A 15,413-nucleotide genomic window follows, 5' to 3' on the forward strand; every position below is an offset into this window, starting at 1 on the left:
GACTTTTCTTTTCCTCGAAGTGGGCGTCCATGGTGGGTGTTTAAAGGCCCTACTCCAGGTTGCAAGGTCAGCACCCAGTCAGTAGGTACCCCAATGGAAGCCTTTCAGAACCCATTTTAAAACCCCACTGTTTAGGTTTGGTTATCAGTGACTCATTTGTTAGTAACATGGAGCTGGAGAAATGTACCTACTCTCAGATGAATAGACAGAGCTATGGATGTAAGGACTGACCATCCATGATATCAACATTATAGTTATAACCATGTTATGAGGTTATACAGGACTGACCATCCATGATATCAACATTATAGTTATAACCATGTTATGAGGCTATACAGGACTAACCATCCATGACATCAACATTATAGTTATAACCATGTTATGAGGCTATACAGGACTGACCATCCATGATATCAACATTATAGTTATAACCATGTTATGAGGTTATACAGGACTGACCATCCATGATATCAACATTATAGTTATAACCATGTTATGAGGCTATACGGGACTGACCATCCATGACATCAACATTATAGTTATAACCATGTTATGAGGCTATACGGGACTGACCATCCATGATATCAACATTATAGTTATAACCATGTTATGAGGCTATACAGGACTGACCATCAATGATATCAACATTATAGTTATAACCATGTTATGAGGCTATACAGGACTGACCATCCATGATATCAACATTATAGTTATAACCATGTTATGAGGCTATACAGGACTGACCATCCATGATATCAACATTATAGTTATAACCATGTTATGAGGCTATACAGGACTGACCATCCATGATATCAACATTATAGTTATAACCATGTTATGAGGCTATACAGGACTGACCATCCATGACATCAACATTATAGTTATAACCATGTTATGAGGTTATACAGGACTGACCATCCATGATAACATTGTAGTTATAACCATGTTATGAGGTTATACAGGACTGACCATCCATGACATCAACATTCTAGTTATAACCATGTTATGAGGCTATACGGGACTGACCATCCATGATATCAACATTGTAGTTATAACCATGTTATGAGGCTATACAGGACTGACCATCCATGATATCAACATTATAGTTATAACCATGTTATGAGGCTATACAGGACTGACCATCCATGATATCAACATTATAGTTATAACCATGTTATGAGGCTATACAGGACTGACCATCAACATTATAGTTATAACCATGTTATGAGGCTATACAGGACTGACCATCCATGACATCAACATTATAGTTATAACCATGTTATGAGGCTATACAGGACTGACCATCCATGATATCAACATTATAGTTATGACCATGTTATGAGGCTATACAGGACTGACCATCCATGATATCAACATTGTAGTTATAACCATGTTATGAGGCTATACAGGACTGACCATCCATGATATCAACATTATAGTTATAACCATGTTATGAGGTTATACAGGACTGACCATCCATGATATCAACATTGTAGTTATAACCATGTTATGAGGCTATACAGGACTGACCATCAACATTGTAGTTATAACCATGTTATGAGGTTATACAGTGTATGTTTACATTTACATTGTTGACAAACATTGGAGGAGTGTGACTAAGATCATGAGGCATTCATAAGTTATATTCTTCAACAATCATTCATTAAAAAAAAATAATCGACGTAGCAACTACAGTTTGCTGTCACATTTTCTAGATTTAGGGTTGCAAAATTCTAGAAATGGAACCAAAAATCCCAGGATTTCCAGAAATCACTTTGGAGAATTCCTTGGAGCTTTCAGATTTTTGCAACCCTAGCTAGATTATCAACTGTTGTGAAAAAAAAAGGGCTTCATAATTTGATTGACTGATTAATCAGATTATTAATTGGCTGATTGATTGACAGATCCGTCTCACCTCTAGCAGTAGGTCTACGGTGGACGTCTGCTTGCTGGCTGGTGTCAGACACAGGTTGTCCATGATCAGCACCTTCATGAAGTCAAACACGTACTTCTTGGCCGGATGATTGGTCAGGTAGGTCTTACTGCCCACGTTGCAGTATTCTGATTGGCTACGGTTCATGCCCGTGTCGGCGGCGAAGGCCTTGAACTCCTCTGTGGGAGACCCCGCTTCATTATCCAGGTCACTCACCTGGAATGTAAGAGAAAAGGGGGAGGCAGGGAGATATGGAGGGAGGGAGATATGGAGGGAGGGAGAAAGATATGGAGGGAGGGAGGGAGATATGGAGGGAGGGAGAAAGATATGGAGGGAGGGAGGGAGATAGGGAGGGAGATATAGAGGGAGAAAGATATGGAGGGAGAAAGATATGGAGGGAGGGAGATATAGAGGGAGGGAGGGAAATATGGAGGAGAAAGATATAGAGGGATGGAGATATAGAGGGAGGGAGGGAGGGAGATATGGAGGGAGGGAGGGAGAAATGGAGGGAGAGAGGGAGGGAGGGAGATATAGAGGGAGGGAGATATAGAGGGAGGGAGATATAGAGGGAGGGAGATATGGAGGGAGGGAGGGAAATATGGAGGGAGGGAGATATGGAGGGAGAAAGATATAGAGGGAGGGAGGGAGATATGGAGGGAGGGAGGGAGATATGGAGGGAGAGAGGGAGGGAGGGAGATATGGAGGGAGGGAGATATAGAGGGAGGGAGGGAAATATGGAGGGAGGGAGGGAGATATGGAGGGAGAGAGGGAGGGAGGGAGATATAGAGGGAGGGAGATATAGAGGGAGGGAGATATAGAGGGAGGGAGATATGGAGGGATGGAGATATGGAGGGATGGAGATATGGAGGGAGGGAGGGAAATATGGAGGGAGGGAGGGAAATATGGAGGGAGGGAGGGAGGGAGATATGGAGGGAGGGAGATATAGAGGGAGGGAGGGAAATATGGAGGGAGGGAGGGAGATATGGAGGGAGAGAGGGAGGGAGGGAGATATAGAGGGAGGGAGATATGGAGGGAGGGAGATATAGAGGGAGGGAGGGAAATATGGAGGGAGGGAGGGAGATATGGAGGGAGAGAGGGAGGGAGGGAGATATAGAGGGAGGGAGATATGGAGGGATGGAGATATGGAGGGATGGAGATATGGAGGGAGGGAGGGAAATATGGAGGGAGGGAGGGAGGGAGGGAGAAAGATAGGGAGGGAGGGCCATTTAGACAGAGCTCAGAGAGCACAGATGCATGCATACTAACACACACACACACACACACACACACACACACACACACACACACACACACACACACACACACACACACACACACACACACACACACACACACACACACACACACACACACACACACACAGTCACACACACGTCCTCACAAATACATGAACACACAGCTCAGTGTCTCACCATCTCTGAGTAGGGTCTGATGTTGAAGGGGAAGACTGAGGCAGCCAGGACACACAGGAACTCCGGGCTGTGCCACATGTGGGCCAGGTCCGGGACGTTGTGATACAGGTACCTGAACATACACATACATTCAATTATTCTTACAACTTATTGATATATTATTATTATTATTATTATTATTATTATAGTTGTATTGAATTCTATGTACCTGAAGAACTGCATCAGAGTTACCGGATACTCTCTCAGCCATGACCCCTCCTCTTCAGACTGCCAGGGCTAGAGGGACACAGACAAGCACAATGTCATCTGGGGGCAGAAGTGGAATTCCAGCAGCTATATAAAGTTAGCATCTGGTGGTAGAAGTGGATTTCCAGCAGCTATATAAAGTTAGCATCTGGTGGTAGAAGTGGGAGTCCAGCAGCTATATAAAGTTAGCATCTGGTGGTAGAAGTGTGATTCCAGCAGCTATATAAAGTTAGCATCTGGTGGTAGAAGTGGGATTCCAGCAGCTATATAAAGTTAGCATCTGGTGGCAGAAGTGGAATTCCAGCAGCTATATAAAGTTAGCATCTGGTGGCAGAAGTGGGATTCCAGCAGCTATATAAAGTTAGCATCTGGTCGCAGAAGTGGGAGTCCAGCAGCTATATAAAGTTAGCATCTGGTGGTAGAAGTGGGATTCCAGCAGCTATATAAAGTTAGCATCTGGTTGCAGAAGTGTGATTCCAGCAGCTATATAAAGTTAGCATCTGGTTGCAGAAGTGGGATTCCAGCAGCTATATAAAGTTAGCATCTGGTGGCAGAAGTGGGATTCCAGCAGCTATATAAAGTTAGCATCTGGTGGCAGAAGTGGGATTCCAGCAGCTATATAAAGTTAGCATCTGGTGGTAGAAGTGGGATTCCAGCAGCTATATAAAGTTAGCATCTGGTGGCAGAAGTGTGATTCCAGCAGCTATATAAAGTTAGCATCTGGTGGCAGAAGTGGGATTCCAGCAGCTATATAAAGTTAGCATCTGGTGGCAGAAGTGGGATTCCAGCAGCTATATAAAGTTAGCATCTGGTGGTAGAAGTGGGATTCCAGCAGCTATATAAAGTTAGCATCTGGTCGCAGAAGTGGGATTCCAGCAGCTATATAAAGTTAGCATCTGGTCGCAGAAGTGGGATTCCAGCAGCTATATAAAGTTAGCATCTGGTCGCAGAAGTGGGATTCCAGCAGCTATATAAAGTTAGCATCTGGTGGCAGAAGTGGGAGTCCAGCAGCTATATAAAGTTAGCATCTGGTGGCAGAAGTGGGAGTCCAGCAGCTATATAAAGTTAGCATCTGGTCGCAGAAGTGGGATTCCAGCAGCTATATAAAGTTAGCATCTGGTGGCAGAAGTGGGATTCCAGCAGCTATATAAAGTTAGCATCTGGTGGCAGACATGGTATCCAGTGGCTAGGCTACATGGAAAAGGACAAGGAGTTGTCCTCCTCTCTCCTCCCTCTACCACCCACCCCCTCACCAGGTTAAGCATGCTCCTCAGCATGCCCAGTAACAGGAAGCCAGCCTCGGTGCAGACGGTGTGGATAGATCCCACTACAGTGCTGTTGGAGGCAGGAACGCCGAAGATAAAGGTCCAGATGGAGTCCAGGTCAAACTAAGACACAGAAAACAGAGACTGGGATAACACTCATTCATACCATACACCAGTATTATATTGTACTAATATTATACTACTAATACTATAATATACTATATTATACTAATACGACAGGACCACATTTCTGTCAAAGGTATAATTATTGGAATAATTGTATGAAGAAACAAGAGAGGTCATTTGGAAATCCTAATTGGTCTACACTGATAAGTTCTGGCCTGGTTTAGATCTTATCTGTCGGAAAGATATCAGTTTGTCTCTGTGGATGGTTTGTCCTCTGACAAATCAACTGTACATTTCGGTGTTCCTCAAGGTTCCATTTAAGGACCACTATTGTTTTCACGATACATTTTACCTCTTGGTGAAGTCATTCGGAAACATAATGTTAACCTTCACTGCTATGCGGACGACACACAGCTGTACATTTCGATGAAAATGGTGAAGCCCCAAAATTGCCCTCCCTGGAAACCTGTGTTTCAGACATAAGGAAGTGGATGGCGGCAATTTTTTACTTTTAAACTCGGACAAAACAGAGATGCTAGTTCTAGGTCCCATGAAAACAAAGAGATCTTCTGTTGGATCTGATAATTAATCTTGATGGTTGTCCAGTCGACTCAAATAAAACTGTGAAGGAGATAATCTGGACCCTGATCTCTCTTTTGACAAACATATCAAGAATATTTCAAGGACAGCTTTTTTCCATTTACGTAACATTGCAAAAATCAGAAACTTTCTGTCCAAAAATGATGCAGAAAAATCTATCCATGCTTTTGTTACTTCTAGGTTAGTCTACTGCAATGCTCTACTTTCCGGATACCCGGATAAAGCACTAAATAAACTTCAGTTAGTGCTAAATACGGCTGCTAGAATCTTGACTAAAACCAAAACATGTGATCATATTACTCCAGTGCTAGCCTCTCTACATTGGCTTCCTGTTAAGGCAAGGGCTGATTTGAAGGTTTTACTGCTAACCTACAAAGCATTACATGGGCTTGCTCCTATCTATGTTTCCGATTTGGTCCTGCCGTACATACCTACACGTACGCTACGGTCACAAGACGCAGGCCTCCTAATTGTCCATAGAATTTCTAAGCAAACAGCTGGAGGCAGGGCTTTCTCCTATAGAGCTCCATTTTTATGGAATGGTCTGCCTACCCATGTGAGAGACGCAGACTCGCTCTCAACCTTTAAGTCTTAATTGATGACTCATCTCTTCAGTAGGTCCTATGATTGAGTGTAGTCTGGCCCAGGAGTGTGAAGGTGAACGGAAAGGCTCTGGAGCAATGAACCGCCCTTGCTGTCTCTGCCTGGCCGGTTCCCCTCTCTCCACTGTGATTCTCTGCCTCTAAACCCTATTACAGGGGCTGAGTCACTGGCTTACTGGTGTTCTTCCATGCCGTCCTTAGGAGGGGTGCGTCACTTGAGTGGGTTGAGTCACTGACGTGATCTTCCTGCCCGGGTTGGGGCCGTGGGGGAGGTCTTCGTGGGCTATACTCAGCCTTGTCTCGGGATGGTAAGTTGGTGGTTGAAGATATCCCTCTAGTGGTGTGGGGGCTGTGCCTTGGCAAAGTGGGTGGGGTTATATCCTGCCCGTTTGGCCCTGTATCGTCGGGGGGGTAGGTATCGTCGGACAGGGCCACAGTGTCTCCCGACCCCTCCTGTCTCAGCCTCCAGTAATTATGCTGCAATAGTTTGTGTCGGGGGGCTAGGGTCAGTCTGTTATATCTGGAGTATTTCTCATGGCAGCGTAGCCTAGGGGTTAGAGCGTTGGACTAGTAACCAAAAGGTTGGTTGCAAGTTCGAATCCCCGAGCTGACAAGGTACAAATCTGTCGTTCTGCCCCTGAACAAGGCAGTTAACCCACTGTTCCTAGGCCGTCATTGAAAATAATAATTTGTTCTTAACTGACTTGCCTGGTTAAATAAAGGTAAAAAAAATATATATATCTTATCTGGTGTCCTGTGTGAATTTAAGTATGCTCCCTCTCTCTACCACCCTCCCTCCTCTTGGAGGACCTGAGCCCAAGGACCATGCCTCAGGACTACCTGGCCTGATGACTCCTTGCTGTCCCCAGTCCACCTGGCCGTGCTGCTGCTTCAGTTTCAACTGCTCTGCCTGTGCTTATGGAACTCTGACGTGTTCACCGGACGTGCTACCTGTCCCAGACCTGCTGTTTTCAACTCTCTAGAGACAACAGGAACGGCAGAGATACACTGAATGATCGGCTATGAAAAGCCAACTGACATTTACTCCTGAGGTGCTGACCTGTTGTACCCTCGACAACCACTGCGATTATTATTATTTTTTTTATTTTTTATTTCACCTTTATTTAACCAGGTAGGCTAGTTGAGAACAAGTTCTCATTTACAACTGCGACCTGGCCAAGATAAAGCAAAGCAGTGTGACAGACACAACAACACAGAGTTACACATGGAATAAACAAACATACAGTCAAATAAAACAATAGAAAAAAAGAAAGTCTATATACAGTGTGTGCAAATGGCATGAGGAGGTAAGGCAATAAATAGGCCATAGTTACGAAGTAATTACAATTTAGCAGATTAACACTGGAGTGATAGATGAGCAGATGATGGTGAGCAGATGATGGTGTGTAAGTAGAGATACTGGTGTGCTAAAGAGCAGCAAAATAAATAAAACAATATGGGGATGAGGTAGATTGGGTGGGCTATTTACAGATAGACTATGTACAGCTGCAGTGATCGGTTAGCTGCTCAGATAGCTGATGTTTAAGGTTAGTGAGGGAAATGTAAGTCTCCAGCTTCAGCGATTTTTGCAATTCGTTCCAGTCACTGGCAGCAGAGAACTGGAAGGAAAGGCGGCCAAAGGAGGTGTTGGCTTTGGGGATGACCAGTGAGATATACCTGCTGGAGCGCGTGCTACGGGTGGGTGTTGTTATCGTGACCAGTGAGCTGAGATAAGGCGGAGCTTTACCTAGCATAGACTTATAGATGACCTGGAGCCAGTGGGTCTGGTGACGAATATGTAGCGAGGGCCAGCCAACTAGAGCATACAGGTCGCAGTGGTGGGTGGTATAAGGCGCTTTGGTAACAAAACGGATGGCACTGTGATAGACTGCATCCAATTTGCTGAGTAGAGTATTGGAAGCTATTTTGAAGATGACATCGCCAAAGTCGGGAATTAGTAGGATAGTAAGTTTTAATAGGATAAGTTTGGCGGCGTGAGTGAAGGAGGCTTTGTTGCGAAATAGAATGCCGATTCTAGATTTGATTTTGGATTGGAGATATTTGATGTGAGTCCGGAAGGAGTGTTTACAGTCTAGCCAGACACTTAGGTATTTGTAGTTGTCCACGTACTCTAGGTCAGAACTGTCCAGAGTAGTGATGCTCGTCGGGCTCTCGGGTGCGGGCAGTGAACGGTTCAAAGCATGCATTTGGTTTTGCTAGCGTTTAAGAGCAGTTGGAGGCCACAGAAGGAGTGTTGTATGGCATTGAAGCTCGATTGGAGGTTAGTTAACACAGTGTCCAAAGAAGGGCCAGATGTGTACAGAATGGTGTCGTCTGCGTAGAGGTGGATCAGGGAAGCACCCGCAGCAAGAGCGACATCGTTGATATATACAGAGAAAAGAGTCGGGCCGAGAATTGAACCCTGTGGTACCCCCATAGAGACGGCCAGAGGTCCAGAGAGGTCCTCCGATTTTACACACTGAACTCTGTCTGCGAAGTAGTTGGTGAACCAGGCGAGGTAGTCATTTGAGAAACCAAGGCTGTTGAGTCTGCCGATAAGAATACGTTGATTGACAGAGTCGAAAGCCTTGGCGAGGTCGATGAAGACGGCTGCACAGTACTGTCTTTTATCGATGGCGGTTATGATATCGTTTAGTACCTTGAGCGTGGCTGAGGTGCACAGCTCGGAAACCGGATTGCACAGCGGAGAAGGTACGGTGGGATTCAAAATGGTCAGTGTTCTGTTTATTAACTTGGCTTTCAAAAACTTTAGAAAGGCAGGGCAGGATGGATGTAGGTCTATAATAGTTTGGGTCTAGAGTGTCACCCCCTTTGAAGAGGGGGATGACCGCGGCAGCTTTCCAATCTTTAGGGATCTCGGACGAAGCGAAAGAGAGTTTGAACAGACTGGTAATAGGGGTTGCAACAATGGCGGCGGAGAATTTTAGAAAAAAAGGGTCCAGATTGTCTAGCCCAGCTGATTTGTACGGGTCCAGGTTTTGCAGCTCTTTCAGAACATCTGCGATCTGGATTTGGGTGAAGGAGAAGCTGGTGAGGCTTGGGCAAGTAGCTGCGAGGGGTGCGGAGCTGTTGGCCGGGCTTGGGGTAGCCAGGAGGAAAGCATTGCCAGCGGTAGAGAAATGCTTATTGAAATTTTCGATTATCATGGATTTATCGGTGGTGACCGTGTCGCCTAGCCTCAGTGCAGTGGGAAGCTGGGAGGAGGTGCTCTTGTTCTCTATGGACTTTACAGTGTCCCAAAACTTTTTGGAGTTAGAGCTACAGGATGCAAATTTCTGTTTGAAAAAGCTAGCCTTTGCTTTCCTGACTGACTGTGTGTATTGGTTCCTGACTTCCCTGAACAGTTGCATATCGCGGGGACTATTCGATGCTATTGCAGTCCCCACAGGATGTTTTTGTGCTGGTTGAGGGCAGTCAGGAGTGAACCAAGGGCTATATCTGTTCTTAGTTCTACATTTTTTGAAAGGGGCATGCTTATTTAAGATGGTGAGGAAATTACTTTTAAAGAACGACCAGACATCCTCGACTGACGGGATGAGGTCAATATCCTTCCAGGATACCCCGGCCAGGTCGATTAGAAAGGCCTGCTCGCAGAAGGGTTTTAGGGAGCGTTTGAAAGTGATGAGGGGTGGTCGTTTGACCGCGGACCCATAGCGGATGCAGGCAATGAGGCAGTGATCGCTGAGATCCTGATTGAAAACAGCAGAGGTGTATATGGAGGGCAAGTTGGTCAGCATAATATCTATGAGGGTGCCCGTGTTTATGGATTTAGGGTTGTACCTGGTGGGTTCCTTGATAATCTGTGTGAGATTGAGGGCATCTAGCTTAGATTGTAGGATGGCCGGGGTGTTAAGCATATCCCAGTTTAGGTCATCTAACAGAACGAACTCTGAAGATCGATGGGGGACAATCAATTCACATATGGTGTCCAGGGCACAGCTGGGAGCTGAGGGGTCTATAACAGGTCGGCAACAGTGAGAGACTTATTTCTGGAGAGATTCATTTTTAAAATTAGAAGCTTGAACTGTTTGGGCATAGACCTGGAAAGTATGACAGAGCTTGCAGGCTATCTCTGCAGTAGATTGCAACTCCTCCCCCTTTGGCAGTTCTATCTTGAAGGAAAATGTTGTAGTTGGGTATGGAAATTAGAGGTCAACCGATTAATCGGAATGGGCGATTAATTAGGGCCGATTTCAAGTTTTCTTAACAATCGGTATTTTTGGCCACCGATTTGCCGATATTATTTATTTATTTTTAAACCTTTATTTAACTAGGCAAGTCAGTTAAAGAACACATTCTTATTTTCAATGACGGCCTAGGAACGGTGGGTTAACTGCCTTGTTCAGGGGCAGAAGGACAGATTTTTACCTTGTCAGCTTGGGGATGCAACCTTACGTTAACTAGCCCAACGCTCTAACCACCTGCTTTACATTGCCAAGGTAAGTTGCTAGCTAGCATTAAACTTATCTTAGAAAAAAACAATCAACTAATCATAAACACTAGTTAACTATGGTTGATGATATTACTAGTTTATCTAGCCTGTCCTGCGTTGCATATAATCGATGCGATGCGCATTCGCGAAAAAGGACTGTCTTTGCTCCGACGTGTACCTAACCATAAACATCAATGCCTTTCTTAAAATCAATACACAAGTATATATTTTTAAACCTGCATATTTAGTTAATATTGCCTGCTAACATGAATTTCTTTTAACTAGGGAAAATGTGTCACTTCTCTTGCAAACAGAGTCAGGGTATATGCAGCAGTTTGGGCCGCCTGGCTTGTTGCGAACTGTGAAGATTATTTCTTCCTAACAAAGAAAGCAGACTTCGCCAAACGGGGATGATTTAACAAAAGCGCATTTGCGGAAAAAAAGCACAATCGTTGCACGACTGTACCTAACCATAAACATCAACGCCTTTCTTAAAATCAATACACAAAAGTATATATTTTTAAACCTGCATATTTAGCTAAAAGAAATCCAGGTTAGCAGGCAATATTAACCAGGTGAAATTGTGTCAGTTCTCTTGCATTCGTTGCACGCAGAATCAGGGTATACAGAATCTGGCTCGTTGCTAACTAATTTGCCAGAATTTTACGGAACTATGAAATAACATTGTAGGTTGTGCGATGTAACAGGAATATTTAGACTTATGGATGCCACCCGTTAGATAAAATACGGAACGGTTCCGTATGTCACTGAAAGAATAAATGTTTTCGAGATGATAGTTTCCGGATTTGACCATATTAATGACCTAAGGTTTATTATATTATAGTAAAGTCTATGATTTGATATTTGATAGAGCAGTCTGACTGAGCGGTGGTAGGCAGCAGCAGGCTCGTAATAGTCAAAGGTATATGGTTTAGAGAGAAATAGTCGACGCGTCATAATTCCTGTAATAACTTGCGGCTGAACTTGAAAGGGGTTCCTTCGTTATTTTACCGTTCATGTCTTCCATAGAGAATGTCATGATCTACTTCAAATAAGGTCTGTGTTTTGTGCTTAAACCGCCTCGGCGTTTTGATACCCGTGTAAATCTCACTAGGTAACGTTTGTCAACATATTTTCATAAATCCACTCTACACAATTTTTGTTTTTTTTCTTCGCTTATATTGATCAGAGTTATATCCTATGGCTGTGCCGTGGCGGAGATCTTTGTGGGCTATACTCGGCCTTGTCCCGGGATGGTATGTTGGTGGTTGGAGATATCCCTCCAGTGGTGTGGAGGCTGTGCTTTGGCAAAGTGGGTGGGGTTATATCCTACCTGTTTGGCCCTGTCCGGGGGTTTCATCGGATGGGGCCACAGTGTCTCCTGACCCCTCCTGTCTCAGCCTCCAGTATTTATGCTGCAGTAGTTTATGTTTTCTGGGGGCTAGGGTCAGTCTGGAGTATTTCTCTTGTCTTTTCCGGTGTCCTGTGTGAATTTAAGTATGCTCTCTCTAATTCTTTCTTTCTTTCTTTCTTTCTTTTCTTTCTTGGAGGACCTGAGCCCTAGGACCATGCCTCAGGACTACCTGGCTTGATGACTCCTTGCTGTCCCCAGTTCACCTGGCCGTGCTGCTGCTCCAGTTCCAACTGTTCTGCCTGCAGCTATGGAACCCTGACCTGTTCACCGGACATGCTACCTGTCCCAGACCTGCTGTCCCAGACCTGCTGGAACCCTGACCTATTCACCGGACGTGCTACCTGTCCCAGACCTGCTGTTTTCAACTCTCTAGAGACAGCAGGAGCAGTAGAGATACTCTCAAAGATCGGCTATGAAAAAGCCAAGTGACACTTACTCTTGTGTTACTGACTTGTTGCACCCTCGACAACTACTATGATTATTATTATTATTTGACCATGCTGGCCATTTATGAACATTTGAACATCTAGGCCATGTGCTGTTATAATCTCCACCCGGGCACAGCCAGAAGAGGACTGGCCACCCCTCATAGCCTGGTTCCTCTCTAGGTTTCTTCCTAGGTTTTGGCCTTTCTAGGGAGTTTTTCCTAGCCACCGTGCTTCTACACTTGCATTGCTTGCTGTTTGGGGTTTTAGGCTGGGTTTCTGTACAGCACTTTGAGATATCAGCTGATGTAAGAAGGGCTATATAAATACATTTGATTTGATCTACACAGTTATAAAATTGGCAAGGTGGTGTAAGCCTAAACCAAACACAGACATTATTTTAAATTAATCTAAAAATATCCTATGGAATAAACGAAGGAACCGCTTTTCAGATTTTGCTAGATGGTGTCATGGGAATTATGACTCGCACTTTGGTAGTCAATTCTTACCATGCCCATTATTAAAATAGGATTTCCTGCATATAGAAATTACAGTTTTTGTTTTCAGCATTCATCACAGGTAACTTAAACTCTATTTTTATTATTCAAACAGTTGAGAGTATTTGTCTCCTAAGCAGACTCTTCAGTATCGTTGTCACTTCAGAGCTGTGTGTGTGTGTGTGTGTGTGTGTGTGTGTGTGTGTGTGTATATATACATACACATATATAAAAAAAAAAAAAACACACAATCGGCCGATTAATCGGTATAGGCTTTTTTCGGGCCTCCAATAATCGGCATCGGCGTTGAAAAATCATAATCGGTCGACCTCTAATAGAAATCTCAGAATTTTTGGTGGCCTTCCTAAGCCAGGATTCAGACACGGCAAGGACATCGGGGTAGGCGGAGTGTGCTAAAGCAGTGAGTAAAACAAACTTAGGGAGGAGGCCTGGGTTAGCCTCCACATCACCCGAGGAAGAGTAGGATAAGGGTACGGCTAAAGGCTATAAGAACCTGGGGAATGGGAGTGGTGCAGGGGGCTGCAGGGCCTGGGTTAACCTCTACATCACCAGAGGAACAGAGGAGGATAAGGGTACGGCTAAAGGCAAAACTGGTCGTCTAGTGCGTTGGGGACAGAGAATAAAAGGAGCAGATTTCTGGGCGTGGTAGAATAGATTCAGGGCATAATGTACAGACAGGGGTATGGTGGGGTGCGGGTACAGTGGAGGTAAACCCAGGCACTGAGTGATGATAAGAGAGGTTGCATCTCTGGACGCACTAGTTAAAGTGGGTGAGGTCACCGCATGTATGGGAGATGGGACAAAGGAGGTATATAAGGCATGTACAGTGGGACTAGGGGCTCCACAGCGAACTAAAACAATGATAACTACCCTAAACAACAGTATACAAGGCATATTGACATTAGAGAGAGACATAAAGCGAGGCATAAAGCAATCACAGGTGTTGATTGGGAGAGCTGGCTTAGACAACAACGGGTAAGACAACAACAGCTAATCAGATAAGACAACAACAACAGGTAAAATGGTGATGAATGGGCAGAGAGGGTCAGTTAACTACACACAGGGCCTGAGTTCAGGGCTGGGGCCGACAAATAAACAAAATAAACTAAATGGAATACCGTGATTAATGAACAGTCCAGCAGGCATCAGCTATGTAGCCAAGTGATCATAGGGTTCAGTGTACAGCAATAGATGAAACAGGGAAGCCGCGGGGTAGTCGTTACTACGCTAGCACGCGGGAGACACAGCATTTTAAAGTTAGCAGTCCGGGGTAAGTAGAAGTGTCTGCTCCGTCATCCGGCAAAGGCCGGTTGAAGGCACAGCTGATTGAATTACGTCTGCGGACCAGTCGTGGTGGTACGGCGGGGCGCCGTGTCGACGAAGGGACCGGGCCAGATGGCGAAAGAGGTATTGTAGTTGTGGTAATTTCGTTTGCTAGCCGGGAGATGCGTCTGGCTCAGGGCTAGCTTCGGGGCTGGGTCACTCAGTGGCGGATAGCTAGCTGTGATGATCAATGGTCCAGGGTTTACGGCAGGAATCCGGCGTTGTAGTGGAGAAAAACAGTCCGAGGCTGGCAGGTATTATCCAGGCTAAAAAACAGCTGGTGCCTGAGCAGAGGGTAAAGGCCGCTAGCAGTGGCTAACAATGACTAAATAGCTAGTAACTTAGCTAATTAGCTGGCTAGCTTCTGATGAAAGTTTTGGCTATAGGGTCTACAAAAATTATTGGGTCTAAAAAATTTGCGGATCCATGTCACATTGAGTGAGGTGGGTTACCAAAAGGTATATTTAATTTAAAAATAGAAAAAGAGACGAAAAAAAAAATGTATAAAATAAATACAAAAAGTAAACGAGAGGACAACAAACCACGTCTGCACTGCTACGCCATCTTGAATCACAAGATGCTGGTCATCTATGAACGTTTGAACATCTTGGCCATGTTCTATTATAATCTCCACCCGGCACAACCAGAAGAGGACTGGCCACCCCTCATAGCCTGGTTCCTCTCTAGGTTTCTTCCTAGGTTCTGGCCTTTCTAGGGAGTTTTTCCTAGCCACCGTGCTTCTACATCTGCATTGCTTGCTGTTTGGGGTTTTAGGCTTTGTGACATCAGCTGATGTAAAACGGGCCTCATCAATAAATTTGATTGATTGGTCATGGATTGTTAGTTTTGGTGGGTGCTGCGCACCACCTGGGAAAGGATCTAGCTAAGGGAAACACTGGCTGGATAGTATGATGGAAAATAGTTTTTTGGTAGAATGATAAAAAGATAGATGAGCATGATAAAAGGTTTTGTGTACTAACATGTACCTGGAGGCTGTCTGGCAGCTCTGTGACGGGTTGTTGCAGGAACAGGGTCATCAGCAGGAAGTAGAGCTCGGGGACGTTGGTATGTTTCG

The 15,413-nt window shown here is 44.8% G+C and overlaps 1 protein-coding gene across 8 annotated transcripts in view; it reads right to left on the reverse strand.

Moving 5' to 3' along the window:
- The window catches only part of LOC106585952 (WD repeat and FYVE domain-containing protein 3), a 268,301-nt gene that overhangs the window by 70,881 nt on the left and 182,007 nt on the right, over nt 1-15,413 (reverse strand). For 7 of the 8 annotated variants that reach the window (XM_045706795.1, XM_045706796.1, XM_045706790.1 and 4 more), the window contains 5 exons: nt 15,319-15,413; nt 4,866-5,000; nt 3,575-3,642; nt 3,367-3,478; nt 1,916-2,149 (listed from right to left, as the gene is read on the reverse strand). The exon at nt 15,319-15,413 is cut by the window's right edge and continues 102 nt beyond it. In XM_045706795.1, the coding sequence (XP_045562751.1) occupies nt 1,916-2,149; nt 3,367-3,478; nt 3,575-3,642; nt 4,866-5,000; nt 15,319-15,413 (644 nt within the window). The remainder of the gene's footprint in view (nt 1-1,915; nt 2,150-3,366; nt 3,479-3,574; nt 3,643-4,865; nt 5,001-15,318) is intronic. The other variant, XM_045706793.1, reaches the window with a different exon arrangement.

This window comes from Salmo salar, chromosome ssa24 (genome assembly GCF_905237065.1).
Source record: "Salmo salar chromosome ssa24, Ssal_v3.1, whole genome shotgun sequence".
In the NCBI taxonomy this organism is placed as follows: domain Eukaryota; kingdom Metazoa; phylum Chordata; class Actinopteri; order Salmoniformes; family Salmonidae; genus Salmo; species Salmo salar.